At 33.5% G+C, this 24,035-nt stretch overlaps 1 protein-coding gene across 1 annotated transcript; it reads right to left on the bottom strand.

Moving 5' to 3' along the window:
- Nucleotides 1-794: 794 nt before the first annotated feature.
- Nucleotides 795-21,975, bottom strand: LOC143076670 (uncharacterized). Its single transcript, XM_076252509.1, has 8 exons — nucleotides 21,778-21,975; nucleotides 19,374-20,129; nucleotides 13,238-13,344; nucleotides 11,273-12,535; nucleotides 7,299-7,332; nucleotides 4,755-5,032; nucleotides 2,574-2,616; nucleotides 795-1,110 (listed from the first exon to the last, which is right to left on the bottom strand). Exons 1-8 carry the CDS (start codon nucleotides 21,830-21,832, stop codon nucleotides 827-829), a joined length of 2,820 nt encoding a protein of 939 aa, XP_076108624.1. The 5' UTR covers nucleotides 21,833-21,975; the 3' UTR covers nucleotides 795-826.
- Nucleotides 21,976-24,035: the final 2,060 nt, after the last annotated feature.

Genomic DNA, 24,035 nt, shown 5'->3' with positions numbered 1-24,035 from the left:
CTGGTCTTTTTAAGTCCCGAATATGACCTATTCCTTAATATGCTGAGTATGATTTCGCAATGCTTTTAGGTGTGTCTCGGTATTTGTACATCCAACATTTGTGTACTAAGTTATGATGTTCCATGTGTAGTTCTGGGTGGATGTTGGTGCATGTCTTATCGTTTGTGGTAAATTCTTTTTTCATTGTCTATGTGTATGTTAAAGTAGGGATATTAATCATGTTTATCACCTAGTTCATTTATATGACTTTTATCGTAGAAAGCTCGACATAGTGATAGTAATCCGACGGGTGGTTGTGGCGTTTGCTAACTTCAAAGCTTTATATTTAAGAAGGAAGAAGACATAAATGCTTCATACTTTGAATATAGATGCCTAATGTTAAGAAGTTGTCCATTGGTCTTGACCTCATTATCATGGTTTAGTAACTACTAGAAAAAAGTTAAAACTTTTATAATGTTATTTTTTTTCTTATTAGGAGTAATAGGATAACTATATTTAGTATGTTCGTATTTTGCTAGGTCCTCATTCTCGTCAGACAGTTTTCATCTAACCTTGATCTCATTTCATGGATCAGTGAACAAGGTTAAAATGTTGTGGTCAAGTCCACATATAGTGTTAGGTTTTGTGTTTTGATTTGGTTTTTCTTGAGCCTGCGACTTTGGTCGCAGAAAACCCAAGCGTGTGCACACTTGTTAGTATAAAGCAAATATACGCATATGAATTATTTGTTTTTACAAAGTTTAATTTAGAAGAAAAACCATGTATCCTAATAAAATCTACATCTACAAAAGTTGTTTTCATAGTTTTTATTATCACCTTGAACTGTTTAGAACAATATTTCCCGCAGGCAATCGATTTTTCCAATTCGTTGTAAAGCTTTAATCAGTTCTTTAATCGTTGGCTTTGGAAATTTTGATTGGCTCCAAATTCGTAATATTTCTTTATTCTGATGTAACAGTTTACAGCTGTGATCGTTTTGAATTTCTTGAATCTCAGCGCTCCGCAATCCTAGTTCTACTCCTAGCTGCATGCTGCTATTTCCGATATGATTTGACAATTCTTGTAATGTAGCGTTCGTAGGTGTTGTGTTCGCTCGATCTTCTAGAATATCTGGAAGTAAGGTTTCACTTCATGATAACTTCATAACCAAAAATTTAAAACGAAAAGTCTCTTATCAAATGGCAAAATCAAAAGCTCAAACACATCAAACGAATTGAAAACAGTTTTCATACGCATGAAATGGTACATGCATTCCTTATTTAGAAATCGTAGATTATACCTGATTTTATAGCTAGATAAACCTCTCGCTTGTGTGACATTAATAAATGATGTAAAAGTTCTAGTACTTTATCAGGAACGGCTGATTATAAAACCTTTTAAAAATGCTGCCAAATAAGTAAATCTGAGCGTCAGTGATGAATCTTTTGTCTTGTTTCTTTAGTGTTTGCTGGTGTGCTTTGTCTGTGTGCTTTTTCGTGTTTCGTTCTTGTATGTGACTTGTCTCTGTACTTATGCATCCCGTCATTGTGTTATTGTGTCATGGAAAACGTTGACTCCTAAACACCTTGACTTTATTTTACTTATTGTATCTATAGTTATAGGAAGATGTGGTATGAGTGCCAATGAGACAATTCTCCATCCAAGTCACAATTTATAAAAGTAAACCATTATAGGTCAGGGTACGATCTCCAAAACGGAGCCTTGACTCACATCGAACAACAAGCTATAAAGGGCCCCAAAAAATTACTGGTGTAACACAATTAAAACGAGAAAAGCAACGGTCTAATATATAAAAATCGAGAAACAAGAAACACTTCTGAACCACATAAACAAACGACAACTACTAAACAGCAGATTCCTGTTTGTTTTGTTCACACATCGTTGTCAATACAATGGAATTTTATACGACTGTCATACAAGTGAAAGGTTTAGCTAGCTATAATACCAGGTTTAATTCACCATGTTCTACATAAGAAAATGCCTGTACCAAGTCGGGAACACGACAGTTGTTGTCCGTTCGTTTTAAGCTTTTGAACTTTTGATTTTGCCATTTGATTAGGAACTTGTCGTTTTGAATTTCATCGGAGTTCAGTATTTTTGTGATTTTACTTTTTATATACTCTAAGTAAGAGTGAAAGACACATTTTATGCTATAGACTGCTGGCCATCTACTATAAAACCACCTTACATTTGTCCTTGAACTATTCAAACCAACTAGTTGTAGACCCTTGAAATTGTTCCAACATTATGTTACTAAATCCGATGAAGATAAATGACAACTTGCCATCAGAAAAGTGCCCCTTGACCTAATGATATTGTTCAGTTAAATGTATAACTAGGTTTATCCAAGCATCTTTTTGTACTTTTGATATAATTATAATTTGTTTTGCCTGGGAATTACCTTGCAGTGGTAATGTTGCTTTTTTAAAATTGTTTCGTTAATCGAATATCGTCTTTACTTATTTTGTTTACATGGCTACCGAAATCTAAATGTGTTACAATGTGAATATTTGCAAATTCGACAAAATGTATTACAAGTATTCTTAAAAATCAAGCATATCATTTACACTTACTAAATTTCTTCAGTACGTCATCCACATTTACATCTCTATTCACCTGAAATTAAAGGGATGAACAATAATATCCATACATCAACTGTTTTACTATACGATTATCTGCATACTTCTTATAGATAATAAAAAAAAAAACAAAAAACTACAACTGACAAAGGAATACGAAGGTTAGATATATGTTATTCACACAATCTGTGTCGTTCCCTTGACGGAAAAAGAAAAAAAAAGACCTAATCTGATATGCCATGGGTCGCATGTTACATTTTTCACACAGAAAATTACATGTCTGTGTAATCTAAAATATAAAACACTCATCGAAATTGATTGCCTCGGTAGGCTCGTTGTAGCGTGCAGTGTCTAACTCGTCCATGCCAAGCCAACGACAGATTAGACGAAAATTGACAGATGCTGCTTCCCCTGCTTCATGCGGTCTGGTTTGTTTGGAGCCAGACTAATGAGTCTGGGCTAGGTGACCTGTCTTCCTGGGGACTTTTATCCTGTGAACTAGCTCATTGAAATCTAGCGCAACATGTCGGTCCAGTACAAATAAGGATTGATTCATTCATCTCTGATCAAGATTCAAAGCTACTGAAATGATGTGTTGCATGATACTCATAAAAGCAACAATTAATAAGAACAGCTGGAAAACTTTAACTTAACTTTTATTGGTATTCAAATGCATTATTTAGACTCTTATGCATATACCAGATATATTGGTAATCAATATCGTAAATAAAAGCAACAGTAGTATACCGCTGTTCCAAAGTAATAAATCGATTGAGAGAAAACAAATCCGGGCTACAAACTAAAACTGAGGTAAATACATCAACTATAAGAGGAAAACAACGAAACAACAGAAACACTAAAATGCAACAAAAAACCAAAACGACAATGCAATACAGACAGAAATGAACTATAAGATAATAACTGCCATTTTCCTGACTTAGTAAAGGACATTTTAATAAAAATGGTGGGTTGAACCTGGTTTTGCGGCTAGCCAAACCTCCCGCCTTTATGGGATCGTAAATCAAAACACTAAAATGATAACATTTCATGACAGGATTACAGTACAAATAAATGCAAGAACATTACGGACAGAGAAATACACAAATGTACATTATAATAGGACATTTCGACATGCTAATTGTTATTCAAAGAACCAGGTCTACTATCTAATACACCATACGCGTGCTTCGTCTACATAAGACCCACCAGCGACGCCCAGATCACAATAGTAAAGAAATTAAAAAAAGTACAAAGTTGAAAAGCACAAAAAAACAAAACGTTGTGCAAAACACGGCTAATTTGATCTATATATGGAACAAGAAAATCCGTAGTATTTAGAATAATGTGTACCCTTGCAAACAGTAAATATATAAAACACATCATAACTAATTCCAGTAATTTGTTTAATAAAAATATGTTTAAAAGTGTCCAGTAAACCGTTTAAGGTTGAGCGGAATGGTGAGAACTCACGAACTGTTGTTTATGACATTGTGTTGTTACATCACTGTTTGAGGTTGAGTAAAAGGCTAAAAACTCACAAACTTATTGTTCTTACATTGGGTTGTTACATTTATGTTTAAGATTAGTGATACGTCTCGAAGTCACAAACTGTTGTTTCTAAAATGATGTTGGTACACAAGTGTTTGATGTTGAGTGGAATATTGAGAACTCACTAACTGTTTATTCGTACATTATGCTGTTACACCAATGTGTTAGGCTGAGGGTAATGTTTAGAGCTAACAAATATAGTGTTATTCGCCACATTGTTCTTGTGTTACGGTTCAAAGCCTGGATTTGAAATCAAGTGGTTGTAGTAGGTAACTTTCTGTCATCATTGATATCGTGTAAATATTCAGTAATCATCAATCTGTTAGGTTTCTTGCTATTGGCTATTGATTGTTTAACATCTTATCTAGTCTGTGCATTTGATAGATTACTATAATGGTGTTTTAGTTTTGGTCATTGTTGAGAGCGATAATGTAAAATGCAATTGTTCACATTCTAATTTTTTTACCTTTGTTTGATAGTGTTTTCGTTTGCTCTCATACCACATCTCTATATGACATGACGTTAACGACGTGGACACTGTGTGAACTGGACTTTAAGTTTGTGTTATGCTTAGTCTGTAAAACTATTAAATTAGTGAGACGAAAGGCAGCTTATGTTTATTCATACCTCACAAAGTAAGTGTTTGTCTATTTCACCAAACTTATCTTCAATGGTCTTCAATGACGAATCAGTCACGCTTGTCTTCCATATTGACATGGCTGTGTATTTGAAATCATTTACATGAAAAGCCGAGTGAGCAAGTTTGTCTTGTAAATCATTCAAAACTTTTGTGTCTAATCCAAGTCTGATTAACAATTCCCGACATTCATTTACTTCAAGACTAGAAGCAAGTCTTCTTAGGGCTCTGTCCGATGGAGATTGTTCCTTTTCAACTCTTCCTAACCCTATTGACAAACAAAAATCATAACAATACAGGAGAAAATTTATACTTACTGAATTTTGAATTTACAATAATCAATTAAAATAAAAATTCAGTCTTTCCTTTAAAGAGTGCTACTTGACATCCCCCCCCCCCCAAAAAAAAAAAAAAAAGAAAAAAAAGAAGAAAATACAATGTGTTTGTTTCTTGCAAGACACGTTCAACAGTATTTAACATTAGCAGTGTACCATTTGTTGTTTTGATATTAGTATACTTAGATACAATAAAGTACAAGTGTATAGTTACTTAAAAATAATGGGATCGCTGAAAAGTGTCGATACATGTTGTCATTGACAACTATTGTTACTGTTAAAGAACATATACCATAACAAACATGTGTGTCGGTTATTTACGAGTGAAAAAGATTTAGTATGGTAGTAGGTAAAGTAATTTGATCTGGCTTTCGTATGGTATAGTCTAACTAAAGTCTAGTAGGTAAAGTAATTTGATCGGCCTTTCGTATGGTATAGTCTAATTAAATTCTAGTAGGTAAAGTGATTGATCTGGCTTTCGTATGGTATAGTCTAATTAAATTTTAGTAGGTAAAGTAATTGATCTGTCTTTCGTATGGTATAGTCTAATTAAATTCTTGTAGGTAAAGTAATTTGGTCTGGCTTTCGTTCCTTTGACATACTTTAGTCTGTAATGATAATGTATATTGTTTAAATTACAATAAAATTGTCCTCAGTAGTTTGTCTGCATCTATGTGTATTGTATGTTTTGTTTATCACTTTTTGTAAAGCTACCAATTAATATAACAATCTCAAAAACACTTATTTCACCTCGCAACTCAATAAGCCAAATACATGCTACACATTGTACTACTTTATTTGTTGTTTAATAAATTAAAAACATTAGGTTTTTTAAAACTTTTGATATCGCATGATATGATAGTCCTGTTGAGGAGGGAAAAAACAAGAAAAGATTGAAAGAGGTAAGCCAAGTCAGGAACATCGTCAATGGTTATTGTGTGTTTCATTATGAAACAACATTGTTCTTTTGTGTGAACATTAAACTGATGCCAGGTTTTTTGACATTTTTTATATCTATAGGTAATTTACAGATTGGGAAATGTTATATAATATATACCCTTCCGGTGTACCTAAAGTCGCCCCCAGTTTTAGGTGGGGTTCGTGTTGATAAGTCTTTAGTTTTCTATGTTGTGTGTTTTTTGTACTATTATTTGTCTGTTTGTCTTTTCATGTTTAAGTCATGACGTTGTCAGTTTATTTTCGCTATGTTCCTCTGGTATCTTTCGCCTCTTTTTTACATATTAATACATACATAACGATTTTGTATTAACAAATACATGGACAGGTCAGGTTAAACAAGTTATAAGAACATGAATATATCAATATCAGGCCATGTTTTGTATCGTTTGAATGATTATGATTTGACAATTCGGTGTTTTTATAGCTTGCCATTCAGTTTTGGTTTTGTTAAAGGCCGTCCGCTGACCAATGGTTTATAATGATTAGGTGATTTGGTTTCTGCCTGAGATTTCTTTCATTGGCAATCATAAAAGAGGGACGAAAGATACCAGAGGGACAGTCAAACTCATAAATCTACAACAAACTGACAACGCCATGGCTAAGAATGAAAAAGACAAACAATAGTACACATGACACAACATAGAAAACTAAAGAATAAACAACACGAACCCTACCAAAAACTAGGGGTGATCTCAGGTGCTCCGGAAGGGAAAGCAGATCCTGCTCCACATGAGGCACCCGTCGTCTTGCTTATGTGATAATAAATCCGGTAAATAGTCTAATTCGGTAGGTCACATTCATGAAAGGGAAGGGGATTGTAGTTACGACGTAAGGAACATATCCGTTATCATTTGTGAAACGGTTATTCAATAACGGTCAACCAACTCGTGATGGCGTCCGTTAAATTTACGAAGGGATGATTTCAACTTCACCATTTGGAACTCTTGGTTTAATAGCTTCCTTGTGAGCAGCAACCCTCTATTAAGAAAATCATGATAGGAAATGCAAGCACGGAAATATCGTATCAATTGGGAGATATATACCCCGTATACCTAATCTTTTTATCTCATTATTATTGGGATATCGGATTATCACTATTGTAATTATTCACTAGCAAAAGAGAGTCACACAGTTTGTAAACAATCAATCAATAAATACAAATATCTAGATATTTTGAAAGTTGACTCGGTTGAAAGACCTTTAAGCGGTATCTTAAGTTGGTTTCTAGTACATACATACCATTGCAAGATGCATCACATTTTTCACGAGGCAGCTACAAGAGAAAGCATGTATACAGTCTATGTTGTTGATACATACAAATGTAACCTCGAATTGGGTGATCAAGGATGGATCTGCACTGCTAGTCCTGAGTTTTTGCCAATCAAGGTTATGTTGCAATTTATTTCTTGTGGTACGTCAAATGCAGGGGAAACTTAACAGTTACAACAAAAAAAAGCATTCTTATCTTAGTCGATTTATGAAATAAAAACATTGATAAACCACTGTTGCTGCAATATTACATGAGAACGATACATAAATGTATATTATGCAATCAGCCTTCTCACTGGCTTCACGGACTAACAAAATGACCGATTCAAAGTAACTGCATTACCTTTAGAATTTAAAAAAAGAATGAAAATAAACAACCTAACATTCACTCTAAAATGTTAAACTTGTACATATGTAAACATTTTGTTCGAGGATTTACAGAGACACACCAAAATGCTGATTTTGTTTATCTCCGATCAGCATAATATATTAAATATTTATCAAAATGATAGTAACTAGTTCAACAAGGGTAGTTTTTCGTGGCGGAGTCGTAAATCGATACAAACGTTAATGTCAGGGAAATGTTTAGTTATCATTCGGCTATTCAAAAATAAAATTATTTTATCTTAAAAAATGAACTGTACTATCACGGATATTTCATTCTAATTCTGTAATTTTTCACAAAATTGAGAATGGAAGAAAGAGATGTCAACGCGGCAAAAGAGCAAAACACAACCGCTGACCAATGGTTTATAATGATTAGGTGATTTGGTTTCTGCCTGAGATTTCTTTCATTGGCAATCATAAAAGAGGGACGAAAGATACCAGAGGGACAGTCAAACTCATAAATCTACAACAAACTGACAACGCCATGGCTAAGAATGAAAAAGACAAACAATAGTACACATGACACAACATAGAAAACTAAAGAATAAACAACACGAACCCTACCAAAAACTAGGGGTGATCTCAGGTGCTCCGGAAGGGAAAGCAGATCCTGCTCCACATGAGGCACCCGTCGTCTTGCTTATGTGATAATAAATCCGGTAAATAGTCTAATTCGGTAGGTCACATTCATGAAAGGGAAGGGGATTGTAGTTACGACGTAAGGAACATATCCGTTATCATTTGTGAAACGGTTATTCAATAACGGTCAACCAACTCGTGATGGCGTCCGTTAAATTTACGAAGGGATGATTTCAACTTCACCATTTGGAACTCTTGGTTTAATAGCTTCCTTGTGAGCAGCAACCCTCTATTAAGAAAATCATGATAGGAAATGCAAGCACGGAAATATCGTATCAATTGGGAGATATATACCCCGTATACCTAATCTTTTTATCTCATTATTATTGGGATATCGGATTATCACTATTGTAATTATTCACTAGCAAAAGAGAGTCACACAGTTTGTAAACAATCAATCAATAAATACAAATATCTAGATATTTTGAAAGTTGACTCGGTTGAAAGACCTTTAAGCGGTATCTTAAGTTGGTTTCTAGTACATACATACCATTGCAAGATGCATCACATTTTTCACGAGGCAGCTACAAGAGAAAGCATGTATACAGTCTATGTTGTTGATACATACAAATGTAACCTCGAATTGGGTGATCAAGGATGGATCTGCACTGCTAGTCCTGAGTTTTTGCCAATCAAGGTTATGTTGCAATTTATTTCTTGTGGTACGTCAAATGCAGGGGAAACTTAACAGTTACAACAAAAAAAAGCATTCTTATCTTAGTCGATTTATGAAATAAAAACATTGATAAACCACTGTTGCTGCAATATTACATGAGAACGATACATAAATGTATATTATGCAATCAGCCTTCTCACTGGCTTCACGGACTAACAAAATGACCGATTCAAAGTAACTGCATTACCTTTAGAATTTAAAAAAAGAATGAAAATAAACAACCTAACATTCACTCTAAAATGTTAAACTTGTACATATGTAAACATTTTGTTCGAGGATTTACAGAGACACACCAAAATGCTGATTTTGTTTATCTCCGATCAGCATAATATATTAAATATTTATCAAAATGATAGTAACTAGTTCAACAAGGGTAGTTTTTCGTGGCGGAGTCGTAAATCGATACAAACGTTAATGTCAGGGAAATGTTTAGTTATCATTCGGCTATTCAAAAATAAAATTATTTTATCTTAAAAAATGAACTGTACTATCACGGATATTTCATTCTAATTCTGTAATTTTTCACAAAATTGAGAATGGAAGAAAGAGATGTCAACGCGGCAAAAGAGCAAAACACAACCGGAGGCCACCAATGGATATTCAACACAGGAAGAAAATCTCACACTCTAAGGCGTGCTTCAGTTTGCCCCTAAATAGAAATGTGTACAATACAGTGATAATGAAGGCCATTTTAAACTCCAAAATATCTTAATGAACCAAAATCAAAAAATCATACAATACTAACAAAGGACAGAGACTCCTGACTTTGGACAGGCGAAAAAAGCGGCGGGGTTAAACTTGTTTTGTGAGATATCAACCTTCATCCGATTTCTCTTGCCAATGTAGAAAAAACAAACCAACAGCAATACAGAAAGTAAAACTTAGTTCAAAAGAAATCCTAGTCCGATGACAGAATAGGCAATAAAAGAAACTAAACAAAATGACAATAATACATAAATTACCCAAGGAATACTAGCAGTTACTGACAGCTCCAGACTTAAGAAAATGATTGAAGATTATATATGTCTTCATTATATGAAAATCAAGCACCAACCCTCCTTTTATGGATTTTAAAAGTATCCTACCATCATGTTTATTGTCAATAAAAATAAAAATTTATTACTCTGCAATCGGACGAAAATAAAGGCAACAGTTCTAGTAGTTTACCGCTGTTCAAAGGTCATAAATCGATTGAGAGAAAACGAATCCAGGTTACAAACTAAAAACGAGCAAAACACATCAACTATAAGAGGAAAACAAAGAAACAACAGAATACCGAAGTGCAACAAAAACAAACGAAAATACAACATACATAGACACGAATTATTATATTACAACCTGGGTTGGTACAGGACATTTTAAGAAAAAAATGATGTATTGAACCTCCGCACTTTATGGCAATAATCCATATACCACTACAAAGACAACATAACATGACGGGAATACAGTACAAATAAATGCAAGAACGCCCTAGACAGATAACTACATAAACAAATAATATGATAGTACATTACGACATGTTAACCACAGAATAACAACGAATAACTTAATTAATTAAGAAAGTAAAAAAAAGCATCTTGATGGAATTACGAATTGTGTGTCTAAATAAACTCATCATAGAAACTAGGATTGACATTTTGTATTTGATCCAGACGCGCGTTTCGTCTACAAAAGACTCATCACTGACGTTAGTAGTCTTCATTTGTTTATAGTTATATACGAAAATAAAAATGGAATGATAGTGTTTTGGTATTTTGCGTTAACGTTTGATTGGGCTTGTCATACAAAAAGAAAAGTTTATGTTGTATGTTGCCCTCTTTGTGCTGTGTGCATGCCTAAGTATATACGATTTCAAACAAACACACAATGTGCGAACCTTGAAACACACTCACACAGTGTCTCGACAATAATTTACAGAAAACGCACGAAGTACAAACGATGATCATGGAAGTTAATGACACACGGAACGATGAATTATGAACGCAATTATGTTGAATGAATCATGACGGAAAACGTACTCAGGACGTACGAAAGAACGGAGAAATGTCAGTTTGAAATGTGCAGAGTTTATATTAATCAAAAATAGTCATGAACATTAAAATAATATTGGTATTTAAGAAGATCTGCACGTTGAACTGATAACAAGTTCTTTATAATGACGCCAGCGTCTTTTTACGAAATAGATTGAACATCTCACGAACACTAGCATTTACAAAAGGGAAAAGGAAAAGTGTTATCTTACCTTTTCTGAAAACCATAATTTTAAACAGCTGACATCGTGATGTACTTTGTGTTCTAAACATTGCCATTTTGCTGATGTTGGTATTTTGTTATGACGAAAAAAACACAATCTTTTTTTGCAATGAACTCCAAACTCAATCTCAAATGGCATGACCATATGTAACTCAGATCTTTTATCCGTGGTAGATGAGTTTGCTGAAAGAGTTGAGTAAAAGTCTGAAATTCTGTGAATAGCTGCAGTCAGACATTCTTGGACAGAAGTTGCAATTGTTGGGACAATGTGCTCTTTCATTTCTGCATGGATAAGTGACACCACCACTCTATTTTCTATAACCTGCACTGCCACATCATGCTTGTCATCTACTTCCACAACGGCTAAATCGCTGAAAAGCATTCGCTTCTTGTTTTTGTAATTTTTCACTCCCCACATGTCTACAAAAGAAGCAATAAATCGGTATGGAAAGGCTGGTGGTATTACTTTCTCAGTGAACTTGTACGACAGCAAAATTGAAGTTTCAATCTTACAATTTGTTCTCAGGTAATTCGTGTTGTTTGGCTTTGTAATCATTGATGGAACAATAAATTTCGACACTTCATCAAGTGAAGTGCTTAATTCGTTTGTTGTCCTTCTTTCAGCAACTAGTACATCAAGATGAACCAAAACTTCAATAATGAAATCTTTATATAACAGAATATGTTCAAAAATCTGTTGGTTCCAAAGGACTTCAATATCGTCGCGACTGAGTGCTCCTGTTTTCTCCATGGTATGGAAAATACTTTGTAATTGTTTCCCTGTTGGCCAAAATTGCTTCTCTGTAACAATAGATCTTAGAACCTCCACCAAATATGCTGGTGTTATGATTACAAAGTCTCGAAAATTGGCTACGTCAAAGTAGAGCAATTTACCGAGTGAATGTTGTACTTTAAGAAATGTTTCCATCTGATTATCTGTCAATACCATTGACTCATTTTGAGAATTAAACATCTGTATTTGTTCTTTTGTCAAGATGTTGACACCTTTCTCTACCTGTTGTGCTAGATGTAGCTCTAATGGGAGCCATGCTGTTGGCATTTGTTCACCCCACCGAGGATGCTCTTTAGCTCTATTCATCAGACGTTCACGTAATGCTTGGATCTCTGGATCCGCTTCGTTCATAGCATTGACGAAAATCAGTGGTTTGAATTCAAGATGTTTGAGCGCTTCGTGTGATTTAAATATATCTTGAATGACGGTCATCACTTTCTGTTTGTGCTTCTCAAAATTCTGAAAAAAATGTATGGTTGAAGTCAGAAATCAACATGCCTTTCACAGTTACTTTGTTTCAATAATAGCAGTCGTGAAAGTTATAACACCAAAGAAATCAGTGCAAAACTTTAACATGATTAATTAAATTGTAATGTTCTTACAGATTTTATGAGTTTCCACAAGTATGAGCAGTTTTCAACAAGTGAACATGGACCTGAAAATAGTGGAACCAATGGGACACCAATGGGTCTTCAATACAGCGAGAAAATCTCGCACCCGGAGGCGTGCTTCAGCTGGCCCCTAAACACAAATGTGTAGTAGTAGTGTGATAATGAACGTCTTACTAAACTCCATATATAAATGAACTAAAATTAAAAATCATACAAGACTAACAAAGGCCAGAGGGTCCTGACTTGGGACATGGGGCGGGGTTTGATGCCTAAGTGAAAACGAGTTAATAACAATGACCTTGGACGATTTTAAATTTTGAATTTACATTGCATTTCTGGTCTTTTTTTTGTATACAACGAATGACTCAGGATGATATATCTGCAATCAAAGATGACAAATTCAAGTGCAAACCATTTGTAATAATTATTGCAAAAAATCATTAAAAATATTACGTTTACAATTTGGAAGCGAAAAGCGTTAAACTTTGAACGCAGAAGGTCACACATACTGTATTATTGCTCCAATTCAACATTTAAAGAAATACAGTACCTTACGGATCTTATCTTTATGTGTTGCAACGAACACAATTCTTGGAAATCCATCATCTGAACGGTTGCTGTATGTCAGGATAGAGTTCACCCAGTGCCGAAGGTAAACTGAAAAGAAAATTATCAACAGAAATATAATAAAGTTAAATACAATAACACAAAGCTTAGTGTCAGCTTCAGGGTTAAATATACAATAGACGTGCATGTGGCATTGGCAATACAGTAGAATAATTTCAACCTTAATCAGAAGATCTGTTTTTGTCCTTAGAATCTCATGTTTCATTTTGATATGAAAGTTGTAAAATTCGGTTTAAAATGTAATTTTCAGCGTCAAATTATAGCTTATTGTACGCTGATTCCAAAAATATATGGTTTCTATACAATGTTTTTTAAATAAGGGAGATAATTTGTTACTTCCGGTTTGAAAAATGTTATTTCTGGTATTATTCAAACGTTTAATTGACACTGATACCAAAAATATCTGTTTCTATATACTTTTATATTAATTAAACAAAAAATAGCTACTTCCGGTTTACACAAGGTCACTTCCGGTTGGCTTTTCCAGGGTAAAATGGCTTGAAACCTAATGCAAAATGTCCCATGGCTATATCATGTATACATATGTGGTAAAAGCATAGGTCAAAATCTAGAACGTCAATTCAACCTATGAGCTCAATTTCAAGGTCATCAATCAAGGACCTCAAATCAAAAGACCCTAGGTCTAAATTATATTTTGTTCGTGAGTTATGTCACCATATGCATATTTTTAAATAAAAGAGGGGAGAAAAATCTAATTTGATGTAAGTGTACCCTTAAAACTAATATGTATGTAGCAAGACCTTATAAATTAGCTTCAACGTTAAGGTTATATATAAATGTATAACATCAGCATGTATGAAATAATTGCATGTATCACTCTCGCACTGTTAAACATTCATTAATCATCGCTGTTCATTATTCATTTATTCCGTTATGTTCCTTATGTCGTAACTACAATCCCGTTCCCTTTTCACGATTGTGACCTATCGAATTACCGGTTTTGTACTAACATGAGCAACACGACGGGTTTTTCCGAAGCACATGGGATCACCCCCAGTTGTGGGGTTCGTAATTCTTTGTCTTTATTTTTCTATGTTGTGTTTTGTGTACTTATGTGTGTTTATATGACTTTTTCCTTTTTTAGCCATGGCGTTGTCAGTTTATTTTCGATTTAGGAGTTTGAATGCCCCTCTGGTATCTTTCGACCCTCTTTTAATGGCACACGTGTTCTTACATACCATAGATTCATCCATTGAAAACATTATTTTATGTTGTTTTTTGACAACTTCGCCGAACATTAATTACAGAGAAATTATCGGCATTTATCTTTTTATAGTAGCCTTATCCTTGCACTATTTAAAACCATTATGACAGACGGCAACTAACAACAAGTTTTGGACGACATGTTCCCAACTTTTAACAGGCACATACAGAACGTCATGGCGTAAAACACGTTTGAAGGCATTCAATTATCCTCCTAACATGGGACAGGGATGTTACAAAACAAAAAGAAAACACTGAAAAACAAAATAATTGAACAGGACAAACTAATCATATTTGTTTGAAGCACAAATAATATGTACAAAATGGTAGCAAACAGGGTATTGGTCAATGATAACGAAATCTGTTCATGCCGAAGTATAAGTATCTAAGTATCGACATGTTTTATACCTAATTAGCAGTATATTTTCAGTTGTGCATTACATTTTGAAAAAAAGTTCAATGTTAGTAAAAATAATATTCAAGGATCCTACTGCAATGATAATTGTGATATGTATATTAATTTGTCTTATTTTTTTTATTTTTTTTATTGTTGTTTTTTTTTTTAAATTATATTGTTTTTTATTTTGTTTTTTTTAATGTTACCTTTGTATTATAAATCATGTTTACATTTTATATATGTACCTCATGTTACACATTTATGTGTCTGAGCGTTGCTTTACAATAAAATCTTGAAAATAAATTGATCATTTCAAAATTTGGTTTGTTCAAGGTAACATGAATCTTATCTTAATATGTGATATTTTAAAATCAAATCACGGTAAACATAGGCAGTCTAACCGCAATGTCGAAATTTTGTTGGAATAATTCAATAATGGTTATACGAAATAACGCTTGAATACATGACAAACAGGAAAACTTACACGAATATATAAATTCACCTAATCGATTTGTTCCAAGGGAGTTTGAGTCTCAGTTTTTCAATAGATAATTCTAAAACAATGCCTTATAGATCATGTCAGTTCAAAAACACAGAGTTTTCAGGTGATGATACCACCGAAAACAAAAAGTCTGACATCTTCGGCATTGACCCACTGCGAAAACAAATTGATATTTCACTTGAGTTTCATCGGAGTGACATCTACCTTATACAAGCGGACGAATTAGACTATTTACCGGATTTGTAATAACATAAGCAACACGACGGGTGCCACATGTGGAGCAAGATCTGCTTACCCTTCCGGAGCTTCTGATATCACCACCAGTTTTTGATGGGGTTCGTGTTGCTTAGTCTTTAGTTTTCTATGTTGTGTCTTGTGTACTATTATTTGTGTTTGTCTTGTTACTTTTTAGCCAGGGCGTTGTCAGTTTATTTTCTATCTATGAGTTTGACTATCCCTCTGGTATCTTTCGCCCCTCTCTTGTTTATTTAATGATGCAACTTAATCAGCAATGCTGACGAACAAAGAGGTGTGAATACCTGAATACCTGAAAAGGTATATGAATCATGTAGACTAACAGTCAAATCCACTAGGTAACCCTTGCCTACATTTATCCGTAGAGAACTTTATAAATGTATTTAATAAATCATATCACTGTCATAAATTACCTGTTATATTTAGAATACGTCAATTGACTACCAACACGTCACTACAGACACGGATATTACAAAATGAATAGAAAGATACCAAAGTAACTATTAAATTTCATGAACCGATAGTAAACCGAAAGGAAACAGACAAGTATTATACAATTTTTGTTATTATTAACAACAAAAAAAGATGAAGGGAATGTTGTTATTGCAATTGAAACATATCTTCGGTCATTTCGGATACATACATATATTTTGTAAAAGGAAACCATATCATAATGGCGTTTATAAACAAGGTAAAACTTCAACTTTCCACTGAAAAAAAAAACTATGGTTTAATAGCTTCACAGGAAGCAGCATTTCTCTATAAAGAAAACAATAACAAGATGCTTTGGAATATCGGTTGAGCTTGGAGATATAAACTATATATACAGGCTTTGCTGGAATATCACATGTGTGTAGAAATATTTTAAATCTGACTGATATTTCTAAACAGAAACGTGCCTAAATTATTATGAAACTGTAATTTCGAATCCAAGAGAATCAGTTACAAATTTTTTGTTCTTCTTGTTTTGACATTGTTTAAAGTCGGAAGTGCCTTTTACACATGCATTAAAGGATGCGGCTTCAATATTTAATGATATAACTCGAAAAAATCCTGATAATATTCCTTTATAACAATATTATGATCTACTGTTAACTGAGTAAGATGTGATTGCTGAAAATAGTACCGCTAGTTACGGGTCTTTATCCACATTATCTAACAGAAAAGTAAAACTAAAAATAAAAACGCACTTCGAGGGAAATTCTAAACGGAATGTCCCAAAGCAAATGGCAAAATCAAAAGCTCAAATACATTAAACGAATGAATTACAACTGACTTGGTATAGGCATTTTCTAATGAGGAAAATTGTGGATTAAACCTGATGAGCTAACTAATGCTCATAGTCCATAGAGTTATTTGTCATATTTTGTAAGTAGAAGAATTGTGAAACCACTGAATTCTAGATCCAAGATAAACAGATCCACTCCCCATGAACATAAAAATTCCACCTAAACTAGAAGGACTGCTTTGTATGTTGATCTTTTCTCGATATTGACTCAAATGACGACTTCTAGCTTACATATATGACAAACTGGACTATTTCAATTTTCGAATTATCAACTTCCCATTTCTCTAAGGAAACAGCTCATATGCCATATAGTATGGTGTTTACACATTCAATCGATAAGTTACGCTCGTGTACTTTCAGACTATACAGACTTCATTAGCAGGGATGTGCTCCTTACAGAAAATCTAAAACAGGATGATAAAGAAGAACGACTAAATCGACAATACATACATTGTATGCGCTCCATCACGAACTGTTTTACCGATACGACTTTTACATTTCTTAAATCACTAGCGACATGTTTTGGCAGTCTTAAATACCAGAATAGTTGTTCAATCTGCAATTTAACAGCTTGTTACCTTGTGGATATAGGTCACATTACCAATCACACCAAATCTCCCTTTTCTTCTACTATGCCGTTAGCTGGACGTAATTATCTTGTGTTCATTGATAGATTTAGTATAATTTAAAAAATCCGTCTAAATAAATAATTCAAAATATCAAAAGTACTGTCTTTAATATTGATGATTTATGTCAGTCAGTCGTAGTAATATAAAAATATAAATGTATATATTTCAAAGATAAGTTACAAGGGCTATAATCAATTAGATGAAACTGTAACCATCAACACTTTCTGCATATTTCAAAAGGTTTACTAATATCGATGATCTTTGAAAAATTTCTTTACGTTTACTGTTTACTAACATCGATGATCTATGACATATTATAGAACTTTATTATATACTTAGTAGTAAATACAGATAAATTGTATGTGTAATACAATCATTGGCAAGCGTGCTATATCAGCCACCCGTGATGATATCGATATCAGCACGGTTGCAAAAGCTTTATCACACCTTTAATCTGTATGACGTCACGTCATCGATTGCAGTCACTGTTGCAAAGGCTTTATCCCCTTATCTGTATGACGTCATGTCAAACCTATAATCTGTATGACGTCATTTCAAACCTCCTTATCTGTATGACGTCATGTTACATAAAAAAAAAAATCTACGTGAAGTATTATGTATATAATAAAGTGTATATGATATGGCTTTTTCAATATCACACACCGTATCAACCCTCAACCAATATAATCCCTCGAGCAGAGCTCTTGGGATTATATTGGTGTCTCGGGTTGATACGGATGTGATATTGAAAAAGCCATATGATATTCTCTATTTATCAACCTCAATGATATATGGCATAACCCTAACCCTAGCCCAAACCCTAACCCTTATCCTAACCCTAACCTTAACCCTTAACCCTAATCCTAACCCTAAACTCTAAAGATTGGATACCATTGATTATCTATTACAAAGCTCTTTTAAAAATTCCTACACATATTTTAGCGTAGTCACATTTTGTGAGAACTAGCCGAACGTGCATTTTAAATATGCAATTGTTCAATGTTGTTACGTTTCATATGTTTATATTGAAACGGATGTGTCCTTCATTCTAAAACCATGGGTAGTATTTGTCTACACATCATCGTGATCGAGACGTAAGACAAGCTTAAATGTGTATGTAAGGAAGACAGTGCTTTACCAGGTACCACATGACATAGAAGTTAACACTTTAGGTCATCGCATGGCTGGCAACAATGATCGAAACCCCATTCTTTCAGTCAGCTATTAAAGTCTCCGAAATGAAAAATTAACAACAATACAAGCGAGAAATCTAACGGACGATTTTAAGACAATGAACAATGTACGAAAAACAAATATGATATACAGGAACAAACATTGACCGCTGATTTACAGTCTCTACACTTTGGACAGGCACATTATGCACGTTTGCAGGCGCCCAACCCTTTCGCTTACATGTGATAGTTGTTTGATAGCACGACATATGAACAATATTAAATTCCATATATATGTGCTAGGTGAATATTAATAAGCTGTTAATTAACAATACTAACACAAGATATGCGAGTACAACCATATAAAAGGAAACAATTTATCATCAATATTTTATTCTTTCTACGAAAGGCAGTCTATCGTTGATACTTTAGCATATGTTATACATTCCGTTATTTAGGAATTGTTTATTAATGTGTTGTAAATGTTGTATAAACACTTTAAAAAAATGATAATATTCCTGTTTTGTTTATCTATATGCCGTTTTGAATATTTTAATTTACAGCAGTTTTAAATTAATATAGCTAAGCTCACCTGCGATAGTTGGTTTGCCGAAATGTCCTGGTAAAAATGATAAACCAGGCATATGTTCATGCAGATTAAGGCTACCATTAAACACCAACACAAATATTCCTCTGCTTGTGATGAAGAGTTGATGAGTCATGTAGTAATCTTTCTGCCCTCCAAAATCCCAGATATCAATAGGGATAATCTTCTGCTTATACTTCCCTGCTCGTATAGAGCTGATTACCATTTCATGAAGTTGGTTATGCGACAATTCATCGGCTACTTCTTTCATTAACTTTTCTTTGAATTTTTCTCTTACAAATTTATTACTTTGACTTCTATCTTTTTTTTTGGGATGCATTTCTGACGGACTGTATTCTAAATCATTTACATCGGATGTATTGTTTTCTTCGGGGAATAACCCTGATGTATTGGTTGCTGCAACACAAATACGTAAATCATAGCTTTCTGTATCAGCTGCTGTTGTGTTTCTTTCCGATTCTTTAGCAGTATCACAGATTTGGCTGTTTTGCTCTGAAATACAAGCTGGAAACGTGTAGTCATGATCATCACAGTTTTCCCTAGGATGACTTTCGAAAATGAGTTCTGTATGCACGTCACTTTGAGCAAAGTTTTCTACATTGTTCGTGTCCATACTAATTTGCCTGCTATGAAGGTTTATCTCTGATTCATTTAGGCGTTTTGTTTGGTTTGCTTTGTCTATACACTCAGTTGTTGACAAAGTCATCATCATGTTCTTCAGTATCTCTTCAACAGCTTTACCTTGAGAGTAAATTTAATTGTAGAATATGTTGTCAGAAACAGATCAGGATACAACATAAGAGAACATTCAAGACCTGGAGTCGGTTTAAAAAAACAAACTTACGATTAAGATTGATCGTAATTCATGAACAATTCAGTATACTTACGATAAATCTTAGTCGTAAGTTGTTTTGTGAAACCGACTCTTGTCTGTTATTATTTAATAATTTGTATCTACACTATTGATTTGGCTATATCTTGATAATTTTAATCATTTCAATTATAAGTTCAGCTCCATAAAAACATAAATAAATATTATATTAGTACTTCTCACTCACTGCTAATAATTGTATATTTTAGCGACAATAAGTGAAATTAGGCATTAAGCTTAAATCTTATGCAATAACCTAACGCTAGGCATTTCAGCTATTCCCTGAAATTTCCAGGCATTAAGATTATTTCCTGAAATCTATTGCCAAACATCATTTCAGGCAATAAGTTAATGTTTGTGATTTTTGTTTATCTTCCAAATACATGTTAATTCGGTGAAATATTCTTGATGAATATTATTCTAAACATTATATTCCAAAAATTGATATACAATGATTTAAATTATCTTTATCTTTTAGTAGGTTTTCGTATTCAAAACAGAACTTTCTCGTATTTCTTTGTGTATTGCACCTCAATGGTCGGGACGGTTTGAGCTGGTCAAAAATAGACATTTGAAGATATGAAATTTTGCCAGTCACATCATCTTTCCATCTGTTTAATTGGATCTTAAATTTCCATCTTGTCTTTTTATTTCTTAAACTGAATAATTAGCATTCAAGAAAAAACATTTTCTTAAAACTTTGCGGACTATAAATTTTAATCAGGGAAAACAAAGATCATATACACAAGGCAAAAAGTACAATGATCATTTGACAACTTTTTACCATTAAAGGTTTGAAAGACTGGTAACTAAAGTAAAAAAGAATGATGAGAGAAATTTCAAAGTTTATGTTTTCTAGCGGAACTGTATGGTATTTTGGAAAAAAGAAAAAATATATATATCAAAACTGCCTATTATTATTATAGACCGTAGAATTAGACAACCTAATAATGGCTTTGCAAACATTTTGCATGATTCCATTGTACCATTTCTTCCATTTTGTGAAAATTGAAACATGATCAAATGTGCATAGTGAAGAAATTAGTAGTAAAACCTGTTTTATCCAAAGAGTTTTGCAGAAGTGGACAATATAAAAATGAAGATGTGGTATGATTGCCAATGGGACAACTCTCAACAAAAGACCAAACGACACAGAAATTAGCAGCTATAGATCACCGTACGGCATTCAACAACGAAGAAAGCCTATACTGCATAGTCAGCTTTAAAAGGCCCCGAAATCCCGAATGTAAAACAATTCAAACGAGAAAACTAACGGCCTACAGTAATTAATGTACAAAAAAAAAACCGGACACAATTTTCAGGATTTAAGAACAATGCCTAACATTATATAGGCAATAGACTTACTGCCTAGGCGTTAGCTTATTGCCTAGGATTTAAGCTTAATGCCTAATTTCACTTATTGCCGCTAACATATACATATAAACAGTGTATTATCACTCATATAAGAGTTATACTCAATTTGTAATGTGTTACAAATGTATTTTTTTACAATTTCACCTTTAGGAATAACAATCCATTCTTCACCGTTTACATCCATACCGGCTCTTCCCATATATATACATATACCATCCGTTGATTCTCGTTCCCTAGGTAATACATCCCCAACCAAAAGTTTTGCCAGACAACTTTTTCCAGAAAAATAAGGCCCAACAATATATACCCTGTTCCAGTAGCACTTAAAACTTCCGAGTTTCATGACCTCCTTAAGATCATCAGTTGTTTCCAAACCAAGACCTCTCAATTCTCCTTCTAGGATTAGAAAATTCGATATTAGCATAGTTTCCGTTTTGCATGCTTAAGTAGAAATTCAAAAAAGCTTTAGAGGAAGAAATAATTTAAATTGATTGAATACAAAGCAGAATTTGTCTTTATTAGCTGCAGTATAACAATTTAGTTTGTATGTTTTACCGGTTAATGAACATGAAAATAGAAGAACAATACATAAGACATGAAAGCAAACACAGGTGTATATCATGCAAAACCAAACAAACACCAATCATTGAACGTAACACCAAGTGTTATTATGCGTTCTTTTTGTACAGTTTGTTTATTCCAATGATCGACATAACATGAGGTTTGAAGGTTTCGACTTCAAACTCTAATTTCATAATCGAAGTCATATATGTTATTTTGTGCGTTTTCCAAATCTTGTACCTGTTATTGATGCTTGATACAGGACATTCATAAAAGATGGTAGATATTTGATAGTCTTTGTTAAGATTTTGTAGCACAGTAATTGTTATGGCTGCTTGATTGATTATAGTTGCATATGTGTTATTGTTTAACAAAGATGAATGCAATGTTATTGCTAATAAGACGCCAACCATCAGAGCCCCAATGACGTGTAGTTAAGTGGGTATAGGTAACTGTACATTGTTTCATGAATGAGTAGAGACATACCTTAGTTAGATATAAAAGACTTTGACATGCTACGGAACAATTCATACGATCAACAGACTAAAATGTGTCGGGCTTAATCATATTTGTGAGTGCTTAACTCTTTTTATCACCTCAATAATGGTGTTACAGCACAACATAAACACAAAAAATAACAATCAATTGGAGAGAGTAAAACACACAAACAAAACAACTAACAAAGAGGCAAACGTAACAAAATACCTTGCTAAGAGTACTTGCTGTTACTGAATGCTGATTCAAGGCAATCACAACTCATTGATACATTATGTTTTCCTTGGATAAAATACTCAACACAGAAGCAAAGTAAACAAAAAAGCGTGCTAAGAGTATTCGTTATTACTGAACAAATGAAATAATAAATAATATTTTTATATCTTTCTCAGGTTTGCTTTTTATCTTTTTATCTTATACTGGTAAGCTTGCAATCAGTTCAATGTGAAATCATCTATTTTTTTTGTCCGGCTTTACTTTTTTTGTATTTTTATCTTTTCAGGAAATGAAAACTCCAATGTGTCAGCGTCGATTTCAGAGTATTTTCTCTCAGCTCCAATCAGTGATCTAGATACAAAAGCAAGTGGTTTATTTTCGTTTACTGTACAAAAACGGCAAATATCAATCGCAAGCTCGCTAAATGTGTTTCTGTAAATCAAAGTGTGTCCATTCTGCCTATCAAACCGAATGATCCCATAGTAGTAAGTTAGGTTTTTTTTTATGTCAGATAATGACGAATTGTAGGAACAGGCCAAATAGCTTGAAACAAAGAACCATTTATAGTTCATCTAAATATTTGAAGAGTTTACTCTATTTAAGAATACAAATAATAGTCTCCCGTGTATGCGTTAATGGCTCACCATTTAAAACGCCATTAAACTAATGTATACAAGCTACATAGTATCTGACGATCTTGTTAAGCGATTATAAATATGACGGATTCAACTCATTATTATTTTTTCCTACATGCAAGTATATATATATATTGATTGATCGAAAAAGTGTAAGTGAGATACACTTATTTAAAAACAAAGTTGATGAAAATAAAAGCCGTTAAAATGTTATTTACAAAAAGTAAAACAAAAATATAACTCCAAAGCACATCAAAAAGGGGAAGTCCTTAAAACTGACGAAATCAAACGCTTTGGATCAAACGAAAAACAACTGGCATATTGCTGATCATTTTTGTACCTTCAAGTAAGATAACACTGCAGAGAGAGAGAGAGAGAGAGAGAGAGAGAGAGAGAGAGAGAGAGAGAGCGAGCGAGCGAGCAAGCAAGCGAGATCAACGTATAGTATAAAAGTTATTCAATTTAAAAAACATAAAACTGTGTTTATGTTTTAAT

This window comes from Mytilus galloprovincialis, chromosome 5, assembly GCF_965363235.1.
Source record: "Mytilus galloprovincialis chromosome 5, xbMytGall1.hap1.1, whole genome shotgun sequence".
Classification (NCBI taxonomy): Eukaryota; Metazoa; Mollusca; class Bivalvia; order Mytilida; family Mytilidae; genus Mytilus; species Mytilus galloprovincialis.
Note: the sequence above shows the minus strand (reverse complement) of the source record. Positions and strands in the feature narration are given on the sequence as shown.